This window comes from Syzygium oleosum, unplaced genomic scaffold (assembly GCF_021117445.2).
Source record: "Syzygium oleosum isolate NSW1041296 unplaced genomic scaffold, Sole_v2.1 Sole_v2.55, whole genome shotgun sequence".
In the NCBI taxonomy this organism is placed as follows: Eukaryota; Viridiplantae; Streptophyta; class Magnoliopsida; order Myrtales; family Myrtaceae; genus Syzygium; species Syzygium oleosum.
Genome location: NW_026607539.1, coordinates 1,216,228 through 1,243,959, shown reverse-complemented (window position 1 = coordinate 1,243,959; position 27,732 = coordinate 1,216,228). Strand labels below are relative to the sequence as shown.

Genomic DNA, 27,732 nt, shown 5'->3' with positions numbered 1-27,732 from the left:
TCGGCACTTTCAAATCACTAAAAAATTTAAGTAGAGGTAAAAAAAATAATAATAATTTAATTTTGGATAGGAAATTCAAATGGCCCAAAAAGAGAAATAATAATAAAAAAAAAAAGGGCGCTGAGCACGAAATTGGCGCGCCATTTCTGCGCCAAGCTTGACTCATACGCTTCCTCTCCGTCGTCGGTCAGGGGTTTCTTCCCCCGAAGAAAGAAGAAGAAGAAGAAGAAGAAGAAGAAGAAGAAGGCCAGTTCTGCTTCTGCTGAGCGAAGTCGCAGAAGAGATTCCATGGCGGAGGAGGAGGAGGAGACGGAGAAGAAGGGCGACGGCGGCGCTCGCCCGTGGCAGTCTTACCACACCGTCTACACCAACGCCAAGGCCGGTGAGTGCGCCCCGCCCCGCCCCGCGCAGAAAAGCTCGGTCCTTTTCGAGAAAGATCGCGCATTTTTGAGTTCGGCGACGTGGGTCCTCGCGATTCGTTTCTGGGAACTCCGTTCGCGGCTCAATTGATCGGTAGAACAATTGCTAGGCGTAGAGAATCGGTAGAAGCGGATGCGATGTTCGGATTTCCGCTGTCGCACGATGCGTGGCGAAGCGGTGGGTTTTATTAAAAATTTGAGATGGTTTTGATGCGCTGCGGTTTTTTTTTTTAGGTATGGAGGGGGTGGATAAGGAGAAGGTGCAAAGGGTCGTGTACGAGATGAGCAAAGGGTCCAAGTATTTCGAGAACGAGGAGCGGAAGGAGGCTTTCATAAGGCAGAAGATAGAGAGGATGCGCGCTCGGAGCATGAAGCTCACCGCCGCGGAGTTGGCTCACTATCAGACGGTATTACGAAAGTTTTTGAGTCTTGCGGAGTAATGGGTCTCTGTTTTTTGAGTCTTTTGGGGACTTTGGAATTTGGTTTTTCCATGTTGAAGTAGGAAAATTAGAAAATGTCATCTAGATAGGACAGATTGTTGCTGGTTGAATTGTTATTCATCGAGCTATCCCTGAAACCGATCGACGGAATTTGCAAGCCACTGTGTATGGCTTCTGTACGGTTTCATTTTTCGAGGAAGGGTTTGGTGGGAGAGTCTGAAATTCTACCATTGTACCGTCACAAGATGAAGACACTAGCTGCTTTTACTTCCTTCAAACTGGTCTCTTGGTATGAGGGTCTTTACATAATTTGAACTAAGCCACTGAAAGGAAAGCATGACACTTCCTAAGTTCTGGGTGTTGAAAATACATTTTTATCTAATCTGACTTATGCCCAAGCAGGACAAGGCCATTAATTAATTTGCAAGTCAATGAATTTTAAGTTTTCAGATCAGTTCTCTGTTTCTAACATTCGTTAATATGTCGTGTGTTAGAAAATTTGAAGAAGGCGTGTCCTTTCGTTTATGTTTTTATCCTCTGTCCAACCATTATTCAGGTGGCTGACAAAAGAATTCTAGAACTGGAAGCTACACGAGACCTTTCAAGGGTCTGGCTGCACGTAGATATGGATGCTTTTTATGCAGCTGTTGAAACATTAAGCGATCCTTCTTTAAAAGGGAGACCAATGGCTGTTGGCGGCATGTCTATGATCTCAACTGCTAACTATGAGGTTTGATTTACTTCACCGATGGTTTGCTGGATGTCCCCAATTAAATGCTTTTGGTCCTTCTGATCTTATTGTGATTTTGAACATTCAAAGCTTAGATGGAAATTAATTTGAAGAGAATCAATACCCAATAATATCTTGTTTTATTATCCATTGATACAAGCTTCTCAACGTTGTAGGCAAGGCGATTTGGGGTTCGTGCAGCAATGCCTGGTTTTATTGCACGTAAATTATGTCCGGATTTAATTTTCGTTCCAATAGATTTCGAAAAGTATACTTATTGCAGTGATTTAACTCGAAAAGGTCAGGCCCTTACTTGTATACCTGTTTAGATTAGCAGATTGCCTATTGTTTAGTGCGTAATTCAAGAACATGTGTATCTTTTACTAGTGTTCCAGAGGTATGATCCCAACTTTATTGCTGCTAGTTTGGATGAAGCTTACCTTGATATAACTGAGGTCTGCAAGGAAAGAGGTGTCTCTTGTGGAGAAGTAGGCCATTCTTTAATTCACTGAATTCTAGACTGCCTATTTAGTAGTTGAGTCATCTCATATGTCACCTTTATACTGAAGGTTGCTGAAGAACTTAGAAATACTGTGTTTGAGGAGACTGGCCTTACTTGTAGTGCTGGAGTTGCTGCAAACCGCTTGCTTGCTAAGGTGTGGGACTAGAAGTATCTGCAACCTTAAATATCTTCCCGATTTAACATTTTACTATTTTTTGTTTGAAAGAACTGTTTGATTTATTTATTTTCTTTCTGTTATATTAAGGTGCTTAATCCAACAAAATTACAAAATATAGGTAAAGGTTTTGTGCCATGTGACTAATTGTTATAACATATGAATTTTATTATAATATTATTAGCCTATGATGCTGGGCCTTTGTTTGCTGGAGGTCCAGTCAAATTACTTATTTAGGAGTTTGTCAAAGTGGTTTCTTTTTCTTCTGGAGAGCAGGAAGCACAGTCGCTCCTTTGTGGTGTTACATTAGTGCGGAAAATTCTCGTCTCTGGTTTTTTTTTTTTTTTTTGAGAAAGTGAATGACTTACTGTACTGTCCATGAAGCCCCAGCAGTTTGTGGGTTTGCAGGGGAGGGGGGCTGTGGATGAATGGGTGTCCAACTTTCTAAAAATCAACAGCACTTAACCGCAGGAAGTTGACTACTCTTCGACACTTCGTTTCTCAAGGAATTAAGTGGTCGTTCTGTTTTCATTGTGGTATTTGGCATCTATAGCTTTCATGGGAATATGTTGCGTTCAATGAGTTATGCCATCAATTATTTGAGGATACATCATCTGGTCTTTTAGTATGCACTAATTTGATAAGTTTAAGTGTCATTCTTCTTTTCCATAAATAATGTAGAAATGACAAACTAAGCAATCAGATGCTCCAGTAAGAATAGACCACTATGAGGTGGATAATTAGGTTAAAAGCGGTAGGGAAAGACCCTAAAAGACATGGAATGAGACAATAATACAGAGATCTAGAGCACTTTGACCTTTTAGATGACCTGATACAGAATCACATTCAGTGGGGTAAATGATTTATATAGCCGATGTCACTTAGTGGGATTTGGTTTAGATTGTTGTTTTTCTTGTTGCTGTAGTTGTTTGACTCATTAATTTTCCAAAGGACTGTTAAGCTATATATTTATGCCAATTGATATTGCTCTTATGTTATGGCTCCCAATGCATCAAAAGTTGGAGCTGTCTAAATATATAAAGAAGGGAAAGATGATAGGAGTTTAGGTTCTTTGTTGTCGAACCATGTGCTGATAAGTGATAAGCTCTTGTCCTTTCTCCTCTAGTTTCAGTTTTCACCTTTTCGTTCTCCATGTGGCCATTTTTCTTGCTACTTAAGATTCACAATAACCTTAATCCACCATTTTGCTTAGGTTTGCTCTGATATAAACAAGCCAAATGGACAATTTGTCTTGCCTAATGACCGTCTGGCTGTCATGACATTTATTTCCTCACTTCCTATCCGAAAGGTGAGCCTCACTTATTTCTGTTTTTCTGCTGGAATTTCCATAATGACATAGTTGGACACTGTTGTGCCAATCTTGTGTTTGTGGTAAGTTGATGCAAAATTAACCATTCACAGATTGGAGGCATTGGTAAGGTTACGGAGTGTATCTTAACAGATGTATTAGGTATTAGTACCTGTGAGGAGATGCTGCAAAAGGGAGGGTACCTTTGTTCTCTTTTTTCTCGCTCCTCAGCTGGTATCCTCTTTGTCCTTCTCTTATTACTTATCTCCCTAACCAGCAACACGACAATGCTTTTTCTGATTTACACTTTTTGTTTTATCACATCTTTGTTTATCTTAGAGCTTATCTGATTTCTGATTGTGTGCATTCTGCTAGTACGATATATTCAAGGTTTATGTACTGCATCAGGTTTTAAATTGTTGCATCTATATGAGGGGTGGAGTCGGTCTTTCTTGTGCCAGACAGCTCTCTATTTATGGTATATTAGGCTGGCAGAGTGTGTGATTAGATTTTGACATTGTTAATGGCAATTCCAATTCCAATTGTTACTCAGATAACACCTCTGTACACTAAAACCTTGACACTGATATTTATCTCCATCATTTTTCAGTAGTAACTTTTTATTTTCTTGATACGTGGGATGTTTAGTTCAGTATTTTCCGTCAAGTGTTGCTCTCTGATTTGCTTCTCTTCAATTTAAGTGTAGCTTTTGTGAACTTAGCATGCCTTATATTTGTAATTATTTTGCAGTTGTGTTGTCTTTTAGTAGTATCAACAATTTGGAAGTTCTTACAGACTTTTTTCTCTCCGTGGGGCTTGGTCTTGGGGAGACGGATCCTCCACAAATGAGGCTGCGAAAGAGTATCAGTAATGAGAGAACATTTCAAGCCACAGACAATGAGGCTTTGCTTTATCAAAAGTTAGGTTCGGTGTTTTCGTCCCTATCCATTCTCTATATTTTCTTTTCTACATTTAAGAATGAATGTACTAGTAATGTTTCTATGAAGAGTGCTGACTGACGGGTTGTCTGAGCATCTTAAAGCTATCTTTCCACTTCCTTTTGTTTGATACTCTCTTCTTTCATTTTCCAGTCCATCTAAGTTATAAGAATGGAAAATGACTGATCTGTGAGGAAGAAAGTGAAAGCCTGAACCTTTCTGGTTTAAGCCTCACGTCTTCTCTTCCCTGAACTTACCTTGCGAACAGAAAAGAAAGCCAATGCCTCAAATGACTAGTCTTGAGGTTCATTCTAGTCGAAGTATATTTACTATGATTATTTTCTTGTTTCAACTGATTCAGTGAGCCTGTGGGATGTTGTTAACTAAATTTATGGAGCAATTTGATTTGTTAGATTTAGTTTTAAAATAGTTTAGTAGGAGATGAAATAACTGCTGTCAATTGTTAATCTTTATTAGGTTCACTTTTTCAGATGAACTTGCAGAGCTACTTTCTAGTGATATGCAAAAGGAAGGTCTTCATGGCCGGACATTAACTCTTAAACTGAAAACTTCATCTTTTGAGGTACTTTCTGTGCTTGACTGGCTTTTCTTTTTTCTTAATAGTCGCGTATGTTAGCAAGTCCGACCCAAAAGCTTTAACTATTAAGTGGAGGGAGACTATGTGAATACAAGGCCATTATAAACTCCTTAGATAACAAGTGATGTGGGATACTTACAACACACACTGAATTTCCCAGACATAAAATCTATCTTTTATAGTCACTATGATTGATGATATTTTGATACTGTTAACTTTCTTAGAACGTGATATTCTTCTTCTATGCTTGTACTCATAGAACCCTTCTTTTGCTCGCAATATGCTTTTCTTTTATCCTCTTTTGCTTCTTTATTCATCGAAAAATATCTACAGGTTCGAACCAGAGCTTTAACTCTACAGAATTACATATCCTCACGGGACGATATCTATAAATATGCATCGAAGCTTCTGAAGGCTGAACTTCCCATATCTTTAAGACTGATAGGTAGTTTAACTTCTCCCTTTTTTAAATTCTTAGATCTTTAAGATTCATACATTTATTTTAGTGGATCTGTCTGTGTATCTTGTAAGATTAGGGCATTATTTGTTTAGATTGAAAATTGTAGAGCTGAATTTTTAAAAATTGAGGACTAGTTTTTAAAGAGAAATCTGTATGGTGTCATCTTTGTAAGCTCTGAAGTTACTAGTAGTAATCAGTAGGTGTCAACCTTTACAGGACTTAGGGTGTCTCAGTTTAAAGAAGATAAGGTGGGCGCTCCATCTGATCCAACACAGAAAACTCTTCTGAGCTTCATGTCAGCAGATGCTTCTGGAAATTTTATTAAAGGACAGAGCTCATTGGGATCAGAAACTAGCAATACTCTCTTCATGAATGACTTGGGAGACGATATTTCTGTGGAGACTCATGAGATGATCGATGGTGAAAGTGAGAATCCATTGGACCGAAATGATTCATCTGATCCAAAAAAGAACTGCACTTTGATTGAATTTGCTGGCAAAACCGAGGGAATGCATGGACATATAGAGGGCTCTACCATGGATAAGGTATGCAAATGCCTAAACTTCATATTGACCCCAGATATATATTTGAGCGAGTGTCTCATAATAATTTGCTCCTGTTAAATATGAGAATTCTCTATGTCTAGATATGTATATTGTTGGCATCTTCTTTAATATTTACTACCATATCAGATAGATGCCCCTATAGAGAAGAGCGACCCAAAATCTAATCAACTCGAAAAATCTTACGGAAGGGGACTGGATTCTTCTATACCTCATGAGACTGAGATTAGCAGCTGCCTAAATCAGAAGGATAATGATGATTATCTGCTCCAAGGTGAAACATCATCCGGACAAGAAGAGCAGATTTTGTGGATGAATGACTACGAGTGTTCACTTTGTGGTATAGAATTGCCATCATCTTTTGTAGAGGAAAGGCAAGAACATGCGGACTTTCATCTTGCAGAGAGACTTCAGAAAAAGGAATCAGGCATGGATTCAAGAACACTCATCGCAGGGAAAAGGTATGGTGGCATATGGCCAGATACTCACCAAGCAGCATGATCAGTTCCTAGGAAATATTTTTCAAAACCTATGCTTTCTTTCTGATGCATCCTGGTACTGCTTTAACTATCATCCAGCATTTTTTCACTAGCCAAGCGATTCTTCCTTTGAACAAAACTGGCTGGATTGTTTTGGATTTTGTAGTTTTGTTAATTGACTTGTGTTTTTACAATGTCTCGGGTCCACGTACCGTTTTCCTAGTTAGCCATTCCCTATCGGTCAGTATCCCGAGAATGATCAGTTTCGGGCGAGACTCACTAAAATGAAATGAGAAATAAACATCTATTTCATTGATCCCGGAAGTGGGTCGAATTCAGGATGTTACAACTCTTCCCCCTTACAAAAATTTCGTCCTCGAAATTTACAACCCAAACCCGATTACTCAAACAACTGGGGGTATTGGCGTCGTATCGCTTCTTCGCTTTCCCAGGTGGCCCCTTCTGCTCCATGATGTTCTCAGACTACTTTGACCATCGGGATCGTCTTGTTTCGTAGCACCCGATGTAACATCCTGAATTCGACCCACTTCCGGGATCAATGAAATAGATGTTTATTTCTCATTTCATTTTAGTAAGTCTCGCTCAGAACTGATCATTCTCAGGATACTGACCAATAGGGAATGGCTAACTAGGAAAACGGTATGTGGACCACGTTTACAGCGTATTCTTAATCTTAACTGCTTATTTATTTTGAAATTTCCCGATATCCTGAATTGTAGTGTTAATGTTTCCACAGAAGAGTTAGCATTAATAATTTAACTGATAAACCTAGCCAACTTACGTTCCAGATAAGAGTCACGGACATGCTCTAGAAGGCATCGTTGAATTTTCCTTGCATTTCGTCTTTATTGACCAAATTTATGAACTATCTTCTCAACTTTGATGATTATCAAAAGGATGACTTATTACCCTTTTTTTCTCATTATTTATCAGATACGCTAGTCTGGTTAACTTCGACTTGTTTCAGGTCGCCACGGACGCGGACCGGAAGCAGAAATAAACATAAGAAGCGCAGGTCGTCGCCTTCATACGGACATCTTCCGATAGATGTGTTCTTTGGGAAGATTAATCAGAAACCCTAGAGATCATTCTTTTTGCACTTTGATTCTTCTTCTATGTATAGTTTTCTTTGCTAAAGCTGAGATCAGTTCTTTGTAGAAACGTTAGATATGTACCATACACTCCTAGAATACGGTTGTGTGTAGGTTTAAGTTGTATGGGCCATTGGGGTTGATATTTGCTTGTACCAATATCATCGGCTTTTCCCCCCCTCAACTATATTGTATTAAATACTGATGTTGTCATATCAAATAATTACTTCAATAGCAATTCAGCCCAGTGTTCTTTACTTCTAAATAAGAAATAATTCAATACCTTGGTAAAAGTTATTTTAGATTTTAAAAAAAAGGTTAATGGGGTTGATATTTGCTTGTACCAATATGATTGGCTTTTCCCCCCCTCAACTATATTGTATTAAATACTGATGTTGTCATATCAAATAATTACTTCAATAGCAATTCAGCCCAGTGTTCTTTACTTCTAAATAAGAAATAATTCAATACCTTGGTAAAAGTTATTTTAGATTTTAAAAAAAAGGTTAATGCCACGAAAAATCCTAAACTGGTACACTTGTGACACGTTTACCCCAAACTGTTTTTTTGACCATAAAAAGCCCCAAACCTACACATATGACAATTTTACCCAAACATACCACAAAAAATCTAAAGCGGTACATGTGAAAATTTTACCCCAACCTAATTTTTAATATTATTTTTTTGATTTTTTGAATTTTTTTCTTTTTTTTTCTTTTCTTTTTTTCCTTCACCTTCAATCTACGGCCGGTCGCCGGTCCGGCGAACGGCCGAGCCCGGCAGGCGCCCCGAGGGCGCCCTCGCCGGCGTCGGCAGGTTGCCTCGCCGCCGAGCGGTGCGCCGACGCCGGATCGCGAGGACCACTGCTGCGTCGGGCGAGGCCGTCCTCGCCTGCCCGAGCAAGGGCGACCCTCGCCCGTCGGGCGAGGCGGTCCTCGCCCGGCAGGAGCAAGCAGCGAGGTCCCTCGCCGGCCGGGCGAGGGCGACCTCGGCGAGGGCGGCCGGCGAGGCGAGGCCGACCCGACTGCCCGCCCTTGCCCTGGGCGGGAGAGGACGGCCCTCGCCCGCGTCGGAAGGCCCTCACCCAACGCCGGGGAGGGCGGCCCTCGCCGGCTTCCACCTCTGGCCGGTTGCCGGACCGGCGACTGGCCAGAGTTTGAAGATGAAAAAAAAAAAAAAAAGAATAAAAAATAAATAAAAATTCGAAAAAAATAATATATTAAAATTTTAATTCAGGGTAAAATTGTCACATATGTACTAGTTTGGGGTTTTTTGTGGTAAGTTGAGGGTAAAATTGTCACAGGTGTACCAGTTTGGGGTTTTTTGTAGTCAAAACGATAGTTCAGGGTAAAATTGTCACAGGTGTACCAGTTTGGGATTTTTTATGGTCAAAAAAATAGTTTGGGGTAAATGTATCACAAGTGTACTAGTTTAGGATTTTTCGTGGTATTAACCCTAAAAAAAAAAAAGCTCATGCTGTTTCTGCCTCTTAAATAGGATCCTAAAATTTTAATGGTTAAAGTAGGTCTCATCACTCATTAATAGTAAGATTGATGAAATAGGACAAATCTAGCTTAATTGTTGATCAATTAATCTAATAATTTATATCAACATTTCCGAAATTATTGTTTCTTCTTCTTTTGCATTCAAATTAAAGAAGTTTATATTCTTTGTTTTTTCATGAGGATTATCTAAGCTTCGAGTATCATGATAAATTTAATGATCGGCTTCTAATTTAAGAGATCATTTGTAAAGTACATTGATTTAAAATGTCTCTCTAAAGTTCAATCTTAAATAGCACCTTGCAATATTCAATCCTTTAGCTCGAGTGTTTTTTTTAAGTGGAATTCGTCGGTTAAAACCGTAAGCTCTTTATGATTATAATTTATATTTTAAGATATGTTAATCAACAAAGATCAATGATAAGGTGCATACTCAACACGAAAAAAAATCCTTTATAGAAGAGAAGAAATGGAGTTTGTACAAAAACGGACTGAAAAATTACATAAGGCTGTGGAATAAAATATTATCGTTTTGATTAATATGGACGATCTTGTATTTTCACGGCGATGTGAGACTTTTACAATTTTAAATAAAATAGCGAATTCATTTTTTTCTCCATACACGATTACGATTAATTAATTCTCGCGAGATTATTTTCGCGGGCTCGAGCCTACTTTAAATTAAGTTGCGAATCCACCTACATGTGTTTAACATGTTTGGAGGTAATTCGATATTAATAATAATGCTTGCATTGAAAAAACCTAAGAGGGAAACAAACAGCAAAAAGCAAAGGATCACTACCCAGACGAGAGGCACCGATCCGACGGCCAGAATCGCATGTCTCTACCCTTTTCCATTATTTTATAAGAATACCCTTTCCTTTCTGCGGTCACAGAGAGCAGGCAAAAGCTAAAACGAGAGTGCGTCGGCGGCGGGAAGGTCGTGAATCCGGCTCCAGACGACACCGTTCCAGATTCGACAGGGAGCCCAGGTACCCCCTCTCTCTCTGTGTCTTCCTTCGACGCTCGTCTTTGTGTGACATTGTTGGTGCTGATCGAATGGGGGAAAGGATTGGTGGAATGACGACGGCTTCCGGGTGTGGAAATTATGGGCTTTTTTGTGTTTTTGTCGGAGGACGAGGTGTTTTGGTGTATGGGGAATTAGTATTTGCCATGTTGCATCATCAAGTCCACGCACCCGGACATGCGCTTATCCCTGGGTTGGAGTTGGAATTTGTGATTGTAGTCATCACTCTCGGATTGGGTTTCTTGGATAAGATGTACCATTGTTACCTGGTGTGGGCCGTGTAGAACTAGGACTGACGTCATCTGATGACGTCGGCCCAATCTACGGTGGGTGACCCAACCTGGGTCAAACCGGTTGGATTGATGATCCATGCCGGATAAGGCACGCTGAGCGAGCGCTGCACGCGCCGCGCACTTTAGCGGCACGTGCGGGGTCCTTTTGGAGCGTGCTTGGTGCCGGCATTCTCATATCGTGATGCTCTATAATGTGGCATATATAGTTACATGTTTGATGCTTTTACGGATGTGAAAATGCGTACGGAATCCTATATACGTATATTTTTAGGGTATTTTTGCATTTTTTTCCGTATTTCTTTGTAGTTTCAGATATACAGATGCTAGCTCACATGTATATCGTCACATATAGAATGTGTGGAGCGTGATTCATTGATAGAATATATAAGATTTGACATGTATCAATGAATGGAACCATGTAATTGGCATGCCATGCGATTTTAGTGACAAATTGCCCTATCTTCAAGTCTAAAATTACTTGTATATGGTAAATGTGAGACATAAAGTTTATATCCCTAGTATGAGAGAGTTTCAAGAATTCAATTGGGTTGTGACCATCAAAGCAACACACTTCATTGGATTTGAGAAATATCGGTCTCATATTGTGGTGGGCCGTCTCATATTCAAATGCATGGTCATTCTTCCCAAAGGAGGTGATTGTGCATTGGTTCATGGAGGCTCACATGCACAGCATATGGTTGAAAAGTGACTGATCCTAGTGGTTCATACATCCAAAGGTGGTGAACTCACGAAGGTTGGAATATATTCTTAGGACCGTTGTCATGTAGAGAGTATACAACTGCATGTCATATATTTTTATGATGCATGTAACTCTCAGGATGTGTACTTATATGGTTTCAAGTTACGCAGTACTAATTGTATACATTGCTTGTTTCAGTCACCTTCTCTGTAAACGGCAACTCTATTACGATCGAGGTTCTTGTTGGTTCAAACTTTAAGAAATGAAAAGAAAATTTTTTGTTTGGGATGGAGCTGCTGGCTATTCATATTTCTCTTAGTGCGGATAAGCCGCAGATCTCACTGCCACTATTAGAGAATCCCAAAAAGCACACTTTGTTGCCTGGGAAAAGAGCAATCGGATTTGTTTATTATCTATGAGCAAATATCACTGGTACTAGTAAGGAACCCTCGAAAGTACACTTTGTTGCTTAAGAAAAGAGCAATCGGTCCGCTAGCTGACTGCACTGCTAAACAGATGATGGAAGCCTTGGAGGCTAGAAACTGTGTCTCGTCTAATGCTGAGATTGGGACATATATGCAAAAACTCAACGACATGAGGTATGATGGTTCTGGTGAGGTTAGGAATTACGTCATTAGAATGGTAAACCTGCAGACAAAACTTGAGGCCCTTAAAATTTCTCTTCCTGATACATTTATTGTACATCAAGCCCTAAACACTCTTCCGCCTGATTTTGGGATTATCAAGACTAATTTCATCTGCCAAGATGAGGCCTGGTCAATTAATGACCTAATAGCTAGGGTGGTGGCAGAGGAAGAGAAACTGAAGAAAGAAAGAGAGCACCTTGCCCGATATGCCTCTAGTTCCAGCAATAAGAAGAGTAAAAGGTCAAAAAATCGTACTCATAAAGGAACTCATGTAATCACTGGTCATTCTGACAGTTTGGGTTATAAGAAAGCATCTTTCAAAAAAGATGGTGACCGCTGCTTCTTTTGTAAGAAGAAAGGTCATATAAAGACAAATTGTGACAAATATAAAACTTGGCTGTCTAAACGTGAGCCTGCATGTAATGATTCTTTTGCATTTGTTTATGGATCCAACCTATCAGAAGCCCCATCCAGTTCATGGTGGCTAGATAGCGGTGCAACTAATCATGTTGCGTTTACATACAGGGATTCATAAATTGGAGGAGCCAAATTAGGATGAATCAAAGCTCATTGTGGGAAACAACAATAAAGTTGACGTTGAGTTCGTGGGAGATGTCATTTTAATTCTAGATTCTGGTTTTAATTTTGATGTTAAGAAACACATTTTATGTATCTTCCTTTAGACGAAACTTAGTTTCTATATAATATCTGGATATGTCTGGCTAGTCTTTTGATATAAAGAACAATATTGTTTTTATTTTTTTTAATTCAAATAAGATTGGGTGCTGCAATATGTGCAATGGATTGTAGAGATTATGTTTACCTCCCAATGATATATACGTCAATTATGCGGCTGAAAAAGTTATTTCTAAGACCTTTACCTAAGAAACAGTCTTATGTGTTGTGGGATAAATGGCTTGGTCATATCTCTAGGGAAAGAGTGGAAAGGCTCGTAAAGGCAGAAATCCTGCCCGCTCTTAAAGGTGACATAGAAACTTGCGTAAACTGTTATAGAGGTAAGATAACTAAGACAAAGAACACTGTAGTTCATAGTTCTAACATGTTGAAGGTCATTAGAATTTATTAATCATTATTCCCAATATGGTTATCTGTACTAAATTTAGGAAAAGTTCGAGTCTTTTGACAAGTCCAAGACTTTTTAGACTAAAGTCTAGAAGCAATTGAGAAAATTCATCAAGGTTGTCAGATCTGACCGGGGTGGTGAGTATTTTGGTAGACATGGCAATGCTGGATAGCTTAAAGGGCTATTTGCCAAATACTTGGAGGATTCTGGTACGGTAGCTCAATTTACTATGCTGGGAGTTCTAAACAAAATTGTATGACCGAAAAGCGCTATCGCACCCTTGTGAAAATGATGAGAAGTATGATTTGTATGACCAATTTATCTGGTTTTCAGTGGGGTGAAGCTTTGAAAAAGCCCTTTACATTCTAAACCTATTTCTACTGTTGGGTTTATTATTTATTATAATGTTAACAAGTTGGGTTATTTCTGTAATTGTGCTAGGCTTAAGGTTAAGCCTATATATATACTTCTTGTGTTTTCTTTGTAACTTAACAAAAATAGAAGAGAGAGAAAGCCAACTTTTTCACATGGTATCAGAGCATTGGCTCTCTTTTCTCTCTCTCTCTCTCTTCGTCTCCTCCAGCTCGTGCCCTACCCGTGCGAGCTCTGCCGCGTGCTCAAGGCCAATCGTGGTCCTCAACTTCGTGTGGAAACTGTGTCTTTGTTGGTGGCAATCTTGTGTCATGGAAAAGTAAGAAACAATATGTTTCTCGATCTAGTGCAGAGGCCGAGTATCGTGCTATGGCTAATGTTACAAGTAAACTTCAATGGGTTCGTATGTTGTTGACTGAGATTCGACTACCTATGACTGGATCATCTACTCTTCATTGTGATAATCAATCTGCTGTTCACATTGCTAGCAATCCAGTGTTTCATGAACGAACAAAGCATATAGAGATTGATTGTCACTTTGTTTGGGAAAAGGTGAATTGTGGTGATATACGGTTGGTGCACACACGATCTGAGGAACAACTAGCAGACATTTTCACCAAACCTCTTCGACATGAACGAGTTTCATACATTTGCCATAAGTTAAGCCTTTTTGATATGTACTCCCCAACTTGAGGGGAGTGTTGGGTTTATTATTTGTTATAATGTTAACAAGTTGGGTTATTTCTGTAATTGTGCTAGGCTTAAGGTTAAGCCTATATATATACTTCTTGTGTTTTCTTTGTAACTTAACAAAAATAGAAGAGAGAGAAAGCCAACTTTTTCCACACCTACCAAAGCTATTTCATCGACTACTTTTGAGTTATGGACTGAAAGTAAATCTAGCTTAAATCATCTTTAAGGTTTGGGGATGCCCTGCAGAAGTGATTTTATATAATCCAATATTAAGTAAGTTGAACTCCAGAACAGCTCGGTGTTACTTTGTATCTTACCCAGATCATCCGAATGGATATCGGTTTTATAATCCCAATGAAAGCACAAGAATTGTGAAATCACAGACAGCGAAATTTCTGGAGTTTGATGTGGCCGAAGAGGGTAGTTGCTCACGGATTATTGAGGATAACCATACGGTGAGAACCACTGTCTTTTTCTCTATACAGACGATTATGGAGCCTCCTATACCATAGACTGAGCTTGTCAAGGTCGAGGATCTTGTTGTTGAGGCAGCTCTTGATGAAGTTTCTCAAGCCTCTCAAGTGCAAGATGAGGTTGCAGTAACTTCACTCAGGAGATCCATCGAGTAGAGACGATCAACTATACCACTAGATTATATAGTCTATTTGGAAGAGCATGACTACGATATCGGCTATGTGGTTAATACAGTGACTTATGCGGATGTTGTTTTTTGTCCTCAATCAGATATGTGGTTGGATGTGTTGAAAGACGAGATACAATCTATGAAACATAATGGTATTTGGGAGCTTGTTGAATTACCTGAAGGTTACAAGCTTGTCAGGTGCAAATGGGTGTATAAGACTAAAAGGGACTCCAAAGGACAAATTGAGAAGTTTAAAGCCAGATGGGTAACCAAGGGTTTCACTCAAAGAGAATAGACTATGAAGCAACATTTTTCCCAGTCTCTTCTAAATTTTTTTCAGAGATAATGACATTCGTAGCTCATTTTAATATGGAGTTAAACCATATGAATGTTAAAACTGCATTTTTGAACGGAGACCTTGATTAGGAGGTCTATATGGTGCAACCCAAAGGCTTTGTAGTAGATGTTTCAGCTAAGCTTGTGTGTAGACAGAAAAAGTCAATTTATGACCTCAAGCAAGCTTTTAGACAATGGTACTTGAAGTTTCATAGTGTTGTCACTTCATTCGGTTTTGTTGAGAACAAGGTGGATTTGTGTATATACTGCAAGATTCATGAGAGGAAATTTATTTTTCTTGTACTCTATGTAGACAATATTTTGCTCGCGAGCAGTGATCTTGGATTACTGCATGAGACAAAGCGGATGTTGTCGAAAAATTTTGACATGATGGACCTTGGTGAGGCATCTTTTGTTCTTGGCATTGAGATCCATAGGGATTATTCTCGCCGTATATTGGGTTTGTCTTGGAGGGCATACATTGATTGTGTTTTGGAACGATTCCGTATGTAGCATTATAAGCTAGGATTTGCTCCTGTCATTAATGGTGATAAACTGAATCTGTCGCAGTGTCCTCATTCAGATATTGAGAAAGTCCAAATGAAGGATGTGCCTTATGCTAGTGCACTTGGAAGTATTATGTATGCTCAAGTTTGCACCAAACCAAACATTATTTTTGCAATAGGATTTTTAGGCAGATATCGATCAAATCCAAGACACGATCATTGGGTTGCTATCAAGAAGATTTTGTGGTACTTAAAGAGGACAAGAGACTATGTGCTGATTTACAGACATATTCAGGACTTGCAGCTAATAGGGTATTCGGATATAGACTTTGTTGGCTTTCATGATGACATGAAGTCGACAACATGGTACATATTTATGTTAGCAAGATGTGAGGTATCATGGAAATGCGAGAAACATAAATCTATATTATCCTCTACCATGCAAGTGGAGTTTGTAGCGTGCTTTTCAGCCTCTATTCAGGCTATTTGGCTCCAGAACCTCATTAGGGAGTTGATCGTATTTGATTTTTTGAATAGGCCTATACAGTTGTATTGCGACAATAACTCTGCAGTGTTGTTTATCAACAACAACAGAGGTCTCAAGGGATCTAAGCATTTGACGATCAAGTTTTTGACCATAAAGGAAACAGTTCAGAATGGTAACATTGCAGTAGAACATATTTCTATAGATGATATTGTTGCAGATCCACTAACTAAAAGTCTTCGGCCTTGTATGTTTGAACGATATTTCATTAGCACGGGCTTAGAAGTATCATGAGATGCTGTTGTTTAGTATGAGCTGTTTTGTTTTTACTCTAATAAAGTTTACATCTGTGTTTGTTACATTTTGTCATATTTTGATATGTATCATTTCTTTTGCATTCAATAAAGTATTTATGAATGTATTGTTATCATATTGAATACATATATCCTTGAAATTGCTCCTTATATTAACTACCCTTGAGAATGCATTCGGAGGAGCTGAATGATAATCCTTTAACAATCCACGGAGCAAGGAAGTATATTTATATGAGATAGTTTTCTGTTTTTAACTAATCTATTGAGCCTCTGGAATGCTGTTGACTAATTTTGTGGAGCAATATGATTTGTTAGATTTAGTATAAAAATAGTTAAGTAGGACATTAAATCTGTCAATTGTTATATCTTATTACGTTCACTTTTACAGATGAACTTGCGGAGCTACTTTCTAGTGATATGCAAAAGGAAGGTCTTCATGGCCCGATATTAACTCTTAAACTTAAAACTTCATCTTTTGAGGTACTTTCTGTGCTTGACTGGCTTTTCTTTATCTCAATGGCCATATATGTTAGAGACTCCAACCCAAAAATTTAAACTATTGAGTGGAAAGAGAGTACATGAATACAAGGTCGTTATAAGCTCTTTAGACAATTTATATAGGATACTAACAACACACACTATGCATTTCCCAGACATGAAATCGTTTTGTCACTATCACGGAATGCTGATATGTTAACTTTCTCTGAATGTGAATCATATAGACCTTTTGCTCACAATATGCTTAGCTTTTATTCTCTTTGTGCTCCTTTATTCACCTAAAAATGTCTCCAGGTTCGAACCAGAGCTTTAACTCTGCAGAAGTACATATCCTCAAGGGACGATATCTATAAATATGCATCAAAGCTTCTGAAGGCTGAACTACCCATATCTTTAAGACTGATAGGTAGTTTAACTTATGTTCATGATCTTCTTCCTTTAAATTACTCAAAAGTCTTAGCATGCGTATATATCAGTGGATCTATCAATCTATTTTTGTAAGATTAAGGCATCGTTTGATTAAACTGAAAATGCATAGCTGGGTTTTAATTATTGAGGACTATAATTTCTGATAATATAAACAGAAATATGCATGTTGTCATCTTTGTAAGCACTGACGTTGGTAGTAATATTCAGTATGTGTCAACCTTTTCAGGACTTAGGGTGTCTCGGTTTAAAGAAGATAAAAGGTGGGCGCTCCATCTGATCCAGCACAGAAAACACTCCTGAGCTTCATGTGGGCGGATGCTACTGGAAATTTCACTAGGGGACAGAGCTCATTGCGATCAGAAACTGGCAATCCTCTCTTCATGAATGACTTGGGACTCGATATTTCTGCAGAGGCTCACGAGATGATTGAGCATGAATATGATAGTAATGGTTCTATGAAGAGTGCGCACCAATGGACTGACGATCAAGATATTACCTTTCCTCTCATTGTTTATCAGATACCGTAGTCTGTCGTTAAACTTCATCTCTTCTCAGGTCGGCGCAGAAGCATGCTGGAAGCGGAAATAAACACATAAGAAGCGCAAGTCGTCGCGCCTTCAGACGGACATCTTCCGATAGGTGTGTTCTTTGAGAAGATTAATCAGAAACCCTAGAGATCGTTCTTTTTGCACTTTGATTCTTCTTCTATGTATAGTTTTCTTTGCTAAAGCTGGGACCAATTATCTGAAGATATGTTAGATATGTACCATCCCCTCCTAGGAAACAGTTGGGTGTAAGTTGTATATGGACCATCGGGGTTGATATTTCCTAGTACCAATATCATTGGCTTTCTTCGCCCTCAACTATCTTGTATTAAATACTGATGTTGTCATATCAAATAATTACTTCAATAGTAATTCCACCCAATATTTTTCTTTACTTCTAAAAAAGAATAATTTCAAAAAAAAATTTGTAAAAGTTATTTTTAGATTTTTAAAAAGGCTCATGCTGTTTTCGCCATTTAAACAGCTTTAAACACACACCTTGAAATTTGAATGGTCCAAACTATCCTTCACGGGAGCTCCATTGATAGTAAGATCGATGAAATAGGAAAAATATACATTTAATGTAGATCAATTAATCTAATAAGTTATATCAACCTTTCTCAAACCGTTGTTTCTTCATCTCTTGTAAATAAATCGGAGAAGTTTATACGTCTGTTGCTTTTTTATGAGGATCGTCTAAGATTTTACATAAATGTTAGTTTAGATTTTAAAAAAGGCTCACGCTGATTCCACCTCTTAAATAAGTTTAAAGACACACCACAAAATATAAATGGTCCAAAGTAGCCCTAATTGAGAGTTCATTAATTGTAAGATTGACGAAATAGGGAAATTATACTATTAATGTCGTCCAATTAATCTGATAATTCTCATCAACATTTTCCCAATTTGTTGTTTCTTCTTCTTTTGTATTCAAATCAAATAAGTTTATACGTTCACGAGGATCATCTAAGATTTGCGTATCATTATAAATTCGATGATCGGATTCTAATTTAAAAGAACATTTATAAAGTACATTTATTTAAAATGTCCTTCTAAAGTTCAATCTAAAATAGCACCTTGCAATATTCGATTCTTTAAGCTCAAGTGGTTTTTTTTTAGTGAAATTCTTTGGGTAAAAAACAAACGGCGAAAAAGGCAAAGGATCCGACGGCCAGCATCGCATCTCTCTATCATCCGGGCATCCCAGAATCCGAAACCAGGCACCGTTTTCCACATTATTTACAGGAATGCCCTTCCCATCTCCTCTTCTAATCCTCCCCCCCCCCGGTGGGATAGAGAAAGCCACATCGCCCTAGCGAGCCGGCGAAGAAGGCAAAAGAGAAGAGGATGTCTCGGCGGGAAGGCCGCGAGCCCGACTCCAGGCGACGCCGTTCCAGGTTCGACAGAGAGCCCAGGTACCCCCTCTCTCTCGCTCGCCGACGCTCGCGTTCGTGGGACGTTGTTGGTGCTGATCGAATGCGGGCAAGAAATGGTGGGACGACTGCTTTTTCTTGGTGTGAAAGTTGGGTGTTCTGGGTGTGTGTGTGTGTTATTGGGTTGGGGTTGGAATGTGATTATAATCATGGGTCTGTCGGGGGGGTTTCGGGTTTCTTGGATGAGACGCCGCTGCCTGCTTGATGGGTCGCCTCTTGAGGGAAAAAGAAAACCCGCCCCGGCCCGGCGGGTTCGGTCGATGCTCCTCGTGCGAGTTGTTGTGGTGGGAATTTGTGGGAATGACTGCTTTCTTGGTGTTTTTGTCGGAGAACGAGGTGTTTTGGGTGTGTGGTATTAATATTGCCGAAGCTGAGCATGCTCGTTCTTGTGGGTTGGAGCTGGAATGTGATTATAATCATGGGTCTCTCGGGGGGGTTCGGGTTTGGTGGATGAGACGCAGCTGCCTGCTTGATGGGTCGCCTCTTTAGGGGGAAAGAAAACCCGCCCTGGCCGGCGGCTTCGGTCGATGCTCCTCTCGCCCGTTGTTGTGGTGGGAATTGTGGGAGCTCCGGTGGGTGTGTTTGTGTGAGGATGCAGTAGCCTAGTTTTGTGTTTGTGTGAGGAGTTAAGCTGGTGACTGGAGGTGTCGGGTGGTTCCTGTCGTGTCATTGATGAAGCGGTGTGCGCTCGAGTTCTTTGTGTTATGTATCTTCCTTCTCAAATGGTTTCGCGGGCGTTTGACGGTTGCATGCGTTTTTTGATGTGGGTTGGAAAAGAAGAGCACGGAATTTGTTGGTTTTTTGGACAACGGAATAGTTTCTTGCCCGGGGAGAATGTGAATCCACTTGGTGCACGTACACTTGTTTTAGGTTATTTTTGTTTTAGCGTCCTAGATTCTTGTTGAGGGATCATTTAATTTCTTAGTACAATTTTTTTCCCTGAGCAAGACTGACTGGGGCATTGTACTTGGTGGATGATCCATCTATTTCGTTTTGCATCTGTGTTTTGGAATTAAAATCTGATGGGGCCCTCTTGTTTTCATTTCTAACGTTTAATTGTTGGGTTCCTAGTCCCAAGAGGTCTAGGATGGATGGAAAACCTGAAGCAGAGAGAGTCCCGGGCAACACTGATCCTGGAGAGCGGGATGGAAAGCATGGTCGCCAACTGCTTGGCACATCATCACTTGAGGCACCCTCACGTTTTGACTCTAAAGCAGGGACTGTAGCTGAGGGTAAAGACTCTGAAAAGAAGGCCTTCGGAACAAATTCCGATGGAAGGAAGCATTCTTCTGATCTTACTGAAGTGCCTCGGTCAAGATCTTATTTCCAGGTTTTACTGGTTTACTTGAATCTAATGCTGTCAAATGATGAACAACGATGAGCAGAATTACATCAGTCTTTTTACTACCTTTGTTATAATAACTGATCACTGTTAGCGTTGAACCATTTAGAATACCTGCAGGTCGAGGTAGAACTGGTGGGTTCAAAATTGTCTTATCAAAAATCAATTTTAGGTTTCTTTGGTTCTAGGTATTTTATTGAATCTCCACTAGCCAAAGGCAGAGGAACACCCGCATATGAAAAAATTAAAAAGTCTTATGTGTTATATAAGGCTTTTTTTATTGTGGCATATGAACCATAAATTTGTAGTTTTTTCACCTTGTTTTCCATGCAATGCCTGAAGCAATTGGTGTGGGTTAAGTTGTAACCTACCGATGCAATAGTCAAGTTCTTTTTTGGATATGGAGATTGAAGTTGCAAAAATTGATGATGAATGTTGAAGTTGCAGCAATAGAAGATTATCACATAAAAGATTAGCAAACTAAAGATCTAAATGCTTTTCTACAGTTAAGATGTGGCTATTTTCATATATGATCATTTTAGCCTTTCAAGTAAAATGGAGCGAATTCTATCCTGGCATATTTAGTCTAAAAATAGAAGCAGAGTGGATTAGCCTTACCTTTTTGTTGCATAGAAGAATATGGACTCTCTCCTTTTTGTTGCATAGAAGAATCTCTCTCTCTCTCTCTCTCTCTCTCTCTCTCTCTCTCTCTACATCTGCTAACATGGGGTGAGAGATGCTTTACCATTGTCATAAGCTTGGTTTCTAGAACATTTCCATATTCCTGATTGTATAGATGCTCTGCAATCACCAGTGATTATTGAGTTTGGTTGTTGGTTATTCAGTGCACCCAAAACTTTTGTCTGGGGGTGATGTTGCTGTGGATTTTGTTCAAAGCCTGTGCCTTGCAGGGCCTCCCTGTGTGTAACCATTTTAGGCTTGCCTGTGCATGTCTTATAACAGCACGATGAACGTGGTAGTGCCAGGCAAGGTGGTCGCAGCTCTGGTCATAGAGCCCCTACTGGTAAGTCTTCTTGCTTCTTCTCTTCTCTCTGTTTAGTAATCTTCACTGAAGACGGAAGTGATTGTCTGTGAATTGGATTCAAAGTTTTGTATTTGCATATATTTTTGTTTAACTCAATTTCTTTAATTAAGTTATGTTACCGTCCTTATAAAAGATGTGCAAGATTATCAGTTAGTAGATTTTCCTCGGATGATGTTAGGGACAAGGTTGCATTGTTGCTTGATCTCTGGACCAGTCTGTAGGTTTGGTGTTGGTGGGTTCGGAAGTTTATATTTTGGAGTTTGTTTTTTTATTGAAACTGTTCTGGAGAGACTATTTTGTTTGTTAGGCAAGCAATTCTGTTGATATCTGATGCTGCATAGAGCAATTTCTTTTGTCTTTTTGGTTTGGTTTGGTTTTAGTTTTCTGTTTTTTTTTTCCTTTTAAAAAAGATTTTATTTTTTTTGGGGGGGAGAGGGGGTGGGAGTTGCTTGGGAAGGGAGGGAAGAAGATGGTTGGGCGTAGAAAGGGGTAGTCAGAGTGGATTCCTACGGTACTAAATTTGTACATTTTTAATTTGTGGAGTCTTTTTCTCTGATTGTTTTCTCACATTGTGCGTGGTATCAGTTTTTTCAAGATCGACTGTGCTTGTGGATTATATTTTGAGGTTGTTTCCGCTGACCGTGCTCTCACTTGGCAATTTTCTTAATAGAGCGAGGATGGTGGAAAGATTCAAAGGACCAAGGTACTGGAAGGGCAACCAACAAGACAGCAACTGTGGATGTGAAGCAAAGAGAGGAGAATCCACGTAAAGGAGATGACCGCAGCGCTTGGCGCCACGATGGGTACTTTGAGATGGAGGCTAACCAAGCTCCGCTAGCTGCTCGTAAGAGACCTGCATTCAGAGAGCAAAAGATTCCAGCAGACATTAATGCTGATAAAGTGACTGATGAGGCTGTAAAGCCTAGCCATACTGCGTTAGATGGTGAAAGAAATGAGGAACGAAGGCGTTACCTCCACAATTCGGAAAGATCTGGAAAAACTGATTTCCGTGATAGAGCACGGCCTTACAGGAGAGAGGATCAGAGGGGTGGTGGGTTTATATCAAGAGAGAGATACAGTGGCGGTGGCGGTGGCGGTGGCAACAGGTATAATAGAGGAAGAGAATCTTTTACGGATAGACAAACTTACCGCCCTGGTGGTGCTCGAATAGAGAAGTGGACGCATGATTTATATGACGAGACTAACAAGAGTCCATCCCCAAAGAATGAAGATGATCGCTTGGCCAAGATAGAAGCTCTCTTGGCTTCATAAGCATGTGCACAAGTGTAAAATGGCATTTTTTGTTTTTTGGTGTTCAGGTAGAAACATCAGTTTATTACAACATAATCTCTCCCAGTTCATGACATTTAGGTCTTGATTGGCTGCTGTTTTTCTTAATTAAGTTTGATTGTAGCGCTGCAAAAGAAATCCTGATTGGGTTGGACCGACTTTTCTGCTTTCTTACATGAGAGAATTTTGTGAATGCTCTTCATCTCCAATTTTAGTTCCAAGTTTTCTTGTGCTCTTGTACCACTAGGATGCCAAATTAGACACAAATTGGTTATTTTTCTATGGCAAGAGATGAAACTCTGCAGCACTGGGACTCGTATCAAATTTTGACAAGTTTAATATTTTATCGAGGAATTTGCTATTCCCGGCAATATCCGGCCGATGAAACTCATTTTATTGGAAAGTTAAAAGATTATCCTTTGGCCTTGGAGATTCCCTTGCTTGCCGGAGGGAAATTTGGACACGAACCTATAGTGAAGCGCCGCATGGATCGACTTGTTGCATCTTGTTCCTCATATTTGTTTTCCTGTTGTTGCCGTAATTCCCATTCACGTTTGTTTTTTGAGCTCCCCGTTTCTGCTTCGCCGGCCATGGACTCATTGCGCTATGCTGCCGTGTCACGAATAAGTATTTGTGCTATAGCCAAGCTCGACTGCTATGCAAACCCAGATGCCTAAATATCAAAACTTGTCGAGTTTGACAGAACTAGTAAGTACTAGTGCATGTTATGATGAAAGTAAAAAGGAGTTACGTGAGCAAGTTTGAACTCAGGAGGCACGCGAGCAATCCAATTGGTTGGATGCAGATAAGCATTTCACTGCAATAATTGCTTCACGGCACGCCAAAATGCAATACATCTCTTCTTTCTTTTTTGTTGGATTGGTAGATGAATTTCAATTTAGGGAAGAGAGAATACCCAGATCCACGTACTTGTTAATTGGAAAGTCTTGATCTTGGATGGAAAAATTGCATACAAACAAACAAATTGCCTTTACAATTACATTTTGACAATTGCAAATATTGCTAGACAAAGCATTTAAGTCGTTGAATGGCAAGTCCTTATGCCGCTCATACCTTATTCCCTATGCATCTCAAACTACAAAGAACAGGTGATAAAAACAACACAAAACACCCAATCTCTTCAACTTCTCAGCTCTCCTGGTTCTTCTCCTTTCACCGCCGATGGCGAAGAGTCGAGAAACCGGCGCTCACATCCTTGTGGATCTGGGGATAATATGAACTGGCAACGTTTGAGCCATTTGCAGCTGTTGCAGTAGAGGCCATAGAACCTTTATTCATGGTGTGAGACCGGGCCAACTCGACCCCGCTTCGCTGCTCCATGAACTCGGCAGCAGGCGGCTGCGGCAACTCCGACTGGGTTCGCCGGTGAGCCGAGCCGTCGAGAGAGTCGCCTCCCGCGAGAAGATGGTAGCTCCTGGTCGAGCCATCAGACAGGCACCTATAGCTGTTGTACAGCCTTTGTTTCCTTATGCTGCGGATGACATATGGGATCAAACCTTCCATAGTTCTTCTTCTGCTGCTTCTTCTTCTTGTAAAGATTCTTCTTGAATATGTGGAGGTGGGTGTGTTGCTTGGTGTTGATTTTGTGAATGGCCAAGAAAGTGACTTGGTAGGCATGTATTTATATAGCGGGGGATTGAAGGTTGAATGACAGCTTGATCCCATAACTTAGTTCTTTTGGATTTTGCCAGCGAGTTGTCAAAATGGGAAGCCAACTTTGAAGTCATGTTCAAACGAAACATTTAACCACGTGGGAAGCCTGTCAGATTTTCCCTTTGATTACAAGAACTTCAATTGTCATGTTCTTGACCCGTTAAGGATAAAATTAATTCAGATGAGGACAACGTCATTAGGTCTTCTTATGCTTATCATCCTTTCAACAAGTGGGCAATTTCTTAGAGAATAACCTTCTTAATTAGCTAGGAAGTGGATAGACATTAGCATGTCATGTGAGCATCATTTCGAGTATTTCTTAGTGCTTCCAAATGATGAGGTTGGCTTTTCTGTAAATTGGACAACTTAGTCCTAAAACATTTTAACGTTATGCCGATGTAGTCATTCCGGTTATTTTTTGTTGGGAATTGCTAACGTGGATGTCGGCACGACCGGTGCCAACATGGACATTTTTTTGGATTTCTTTGAAATTCTCCTTCTTAAAAAATGGAAAAAAAGAAATGATATAGAAAAAAAATTAAAAAATGTTCACGTAATAGATTTGATATATATATTGTAATTATGTCGCTGTTTATGCTTATGAATCATGATGATTCCTGTGGTCGCAAGCTGTGGAAATTTTATTTTATGTATTGTGGGGACGACTTTCGAGGATAATTTCAAAGATGTCACCAAGCTTGACTTTTCCATTCCAATCGATTCCGTGTTTTTTGAGTCCGCTGAATTTCCACATCCTCTTTATCCAAGCCGGCGGATCTCCGCACGCCCTAGAGCCTGAGCAGGTACATTTAGGTAGGGCTGGCTAGGGCAAGGCGGACATAAGGAAATTTTATCGAAAAAGTCTTAAATATATTGTAATTGTGCTGAATTTAATCTTAAATTTTTTAATTATGTAAATTTAATCTTAAATCTTTTTACATTTTGCCAACTGAGTTCACCGGCTGCAGGCGAGGGCGCGAAGCCTTGGGAGCGAGGTGACGCTCGCCCAAATTTGGTTAAGGCATTTGCAGCTGGCGAGGGCATTACCTAGATCTGGAGAGGAGCCTTCCCGCCCTTGGCGAAGGCTTCACCCAAGGCCATCATGACCCTCACCTAGATCTAGCGAGGGCCTGAGCGAGGGCATGACCTTCGCCAGCGGCCGGCAAGGGCCTTGTGCAAGGACATTGCAGCTAGCGAGGGCATTACCCAGATCTGGAGAGAGGCCTTCCCGCCGTTGGCCAAGGCTTCACCTAGGGCCATCATGACCCTCGCCCAGATCTAGCGAGGGTATGACCCTTGCCAATGGCTGGCGAGGGCTTGTAGGCCCTCACTGGCCACAATGAAAGGCAAAAAAAGAATACAAAATTCAATTTTTTTTAAAAAATATTGTAAATTATCCACTTCAGTACGTGCCACATAGGATGGCTTGCGTCCACATCAGCAATTTTTAGTTAAAATTGGCCAGAATGACTCAATTGACAAATTATGAAAATGTTAAGGACTAAATTGGCACAATTGAAAAGTTTAAGACTGAATTATCACAAATGCAATATGTTTATGACTATTTTGATACTTTTCTCGGTAGCCATTTGTGTCGGTATAATTTCAATCGTGTTTATAAATCTTGTCAATTGTAACTAGAATATAACGAATCATAATCATTTTACTTAGCTTAGTCAGACGAGTTTTACGAAGAAAACGTGTTAATTCATATATCTTTTTTCAAATTTCACGTTCTCTATCCCTTGTCTAGTATTCTCAATCCTAACATGATTGGGACTTTTGACCCACACTTCTGTTTCTAATTTGTGGTTTTTAGTTTTGAATCTATCTCTGGAATGGGGGAAAAAATCAATTTGCAATGCCTGTGGATTGAGGCAAATTAAAGCAAATTTTAGTCAACTAATGGATATTGACAAAATTTGGGTAGGGGGAACATTGACATTTTTTGCTTGATTTCAGGAGATGAATTGACACTTTTCCTGATTTAGAAGTTAAATGTGAAATCACTGTGATCAATTATAAGAACAATGCAGGAAACTTGGAAAATCCATTCATGATGCTTGGTGACCACCAGTCATACTCATGAAGCCAATTGAGCTAGGTGATGAATTTCTCAAGTACATGAAATCATGCCTTGAATAAATGTAATTTAAGTGAAATCCATGCTTGAATTTATATACTCGCGAAGCCAATTAAGTTGGATGATGATAGTCGGATCACTTAGCAGGTGAAAGGGACACGGTTTTTCAATCATATACGATAAGATAGTGTTTTCAACATACTATGAATTAAACAGGAAATTTCAGAAACACCGAACGAATAATTACAACGGAAACTCATGAAATTTCGGGAAAATTAGATAATTACCAAAAGCTAATGTACAGAGCATGACCATACATAAGAGCAACCTGATAATAACATAACTAATTCCTCCCTCCCTCCGTATTTCTTGATTAGCTAGCTAATCCAGAACAGCACCGGCCGTCTCCGGTCAAAAAAGATGTAGCACCAAATTGATCAAATTAAAAAAATTTAGAATTAAATTAACATCTATATAATAAATTTATAATTTTTTTTCGTGATTATCCCGCTTTTTATGCTTCTGAATCGTGATGATTCCTGTGGTCGCAAGCCTTCATGGTTTTATATCTGTGGGGCGACTTTGTGATAATGTCAAAGATGTCGGCAAATTTGACTTTTTCATCCCAATGTTTTTTTTTTTGGTCGGCCATCCGATTTTTTATTTTTTTTTTGGTCAAAGCCCATCCAAATTGATTGCGTGTGTTTTGGGTCCGCTGAATTCGGCTCCTCTTTATCCAAGCCGCCGGATCTCCGCACCCCAAGAGCCTGCCGAGCAGGTACATTTAGGCAGGGGCAGGTTAGGGTAAGGTGGCACTTCCCTATCAATATGGTTCAATCGTGTTTGTAAATCCTGTCAATTGTAGTTCCCGCTCCGTCTGCAAGAATCGATCCGTTGCCATGCCATCCTATTAGGAATAACCGTCCCGCCCTGTCTTCAAAGAATCGATCCGTTACTGCACGATCCGATTGGGAATAAACAACCCTCACGTCCCTGATCAATTCGTAATTGGTCCATTGTCTAGTGTTCCTAGTCCCAACATGATCGGGAGATTTTTCCCGGACCTC

At 39.8% G+C, this 27,732-nt stretch overlaps 3 protein-coding genes across 4 annotated transcripts; all 3 read left to right on the top strand.

Annotated features, from left to right (window-relative positions):
* The first annotated feature begins 145 nt into the window (after positions 1-145).
* LOC115690894 (DNA polymerase kappa) lies at positions 146-7,968 on the top strand. Of its 2 annotated transcripts, none has more exons than XM_056307594.1 (14): positions 146-382; positions 654-826; positions 1,416-1,589; positions 1,766-1,889; positions 1,977-2,077; positions 2,159-2,245; positions 3,480-3,575; positions 3,689-3,809; positions 4,371-4,499; positions 5,005-5,096; positions 5,445-5,556; positions 5,788-6,116; positions 6,264-6,595; positions 7,602-7,968. In XM_056307594.1, exons 1-14 carry the CDS (start codon positions 289-291, stop codon positions 7,714-7,716), a joined length of 2,079 nt encoding a protein of 692 aa, XP_056163569.1. In that variant the 5' UTR covers positions 146-288; the 3' UTR covers positions 7,717-7,968. The 2 variants fall into 2 exon arrangements, with proteins under 2 accessions (XP_056163569.1, XP_056163568.1); XM_056307593.1 differs by having other exon boundaries at positions 174-382; positions 4,326-4,499.
* Positions 7,969-9,940: 1,972 nt separating this feature from the next.
* LOC130136940 (DNA polymerase kappa-like) lies at positions 9,941-18,180 on the top strand. Its single transcript, XM_056307567.1, has 5 exons — positions 9,941-9,950; positions 10,097-10,219; positions 16,715-16,806; positions 17,119-17,230; positions 17,480-18,180. The coding sequence occupies exons 1-5, from the start codon at positions 9,941-9,943 to the stop codon at positions 17,551-17,553; spliced, it is 411 nt and encodes a 136-aa protein (XP_056163542.1). The 3' UTR covers positions 17,554-18,180.
* Positions 18,181-19,054: 874 nt separating this feature from the next.
* LOC115690902 (uncharacterized) lies at positions 19,055-23,117 on the top strand. The gene is made up of 4 exons (XM_030617399.2): positions 19,055-19,213; positions 20,303-20,561; positions 21,537-21,597; positions 22,289-23,117. Exons 1-4 carry the CDS (start codon positions 19,146-19,148, stop codon positions 22,888-22,890), a joined length of 990 nt encoding a protein of 329 aa, XP_030473259.2. The 5' UTR covers positions 19,055-19,145; the 3' UTR covers positions 22,891-23,117.
* The last annotated feature ends 4,615 nt before the right edge of the window (positions 23,118-27,732 follow it).

Bases quoted from the DNA above. Each gene is read 5' to 3' on its own strand.
- LOC115690902 (XM_030617399.2), top strand. From the start codon at position 19,146: ATGTCTCGGCGGGAAGGCCGCGAGCCCGACTCCAGGCGACGCCGTTCC. The intron at 19,214-20,302 runs GTACCCCCTCTC...TTGGGTTCCTAG, and splicing joins AGGTTCGACAGAGAGCCCAG to TCCCAAGAGGTCTAGGATGG. The intron at 21,598-22,288 runs GTAAGTCTTCTT...TTTTCTTAATAG, and splicing joins TGGTCATAGAGCCCCTACTG to AGCGAGGATGGTGGAAAGAT.
- LOC130136940 (XM_056307567.1), top strand. The intron at 16,807-17,118 runs GTACTTTCTGTG...AAATGTCTCCAG, and splicing joins TTAAAACTTCATCTTTTGAG to GTTCGAACCAGAGCTTTAAC. The intron at 17,231-17,479 runs GTAGTTTAACTT...CAACCTTTTCAG, and splicing joins CATATCTTTAAGACTGATAG to GACTTAGGGTGTCTCGGTTT.
- LOC115690894 (XM_056307593.1), top strand. From the start codon at position 289: ATGGCGGAGGAGGAGGAGGAGACGGAGAAGAAGGGCGACGGCGGCGCT. The intron at 2,246-3,479 runs GTGTGGGACTAG...CATTTTGCTTAG, and splicing joins CAAACCGCTTGCTTGCTAAG to GTTTGCTCTGATATAAACAA. The intron at 4,500-5,004 runs GTTCGGTGTTTT...TCACTTTTTCAG, and splicing joins TTTGCTTTATCAAAAGTTAG to ATGAACTTGCAGAGCTACTT.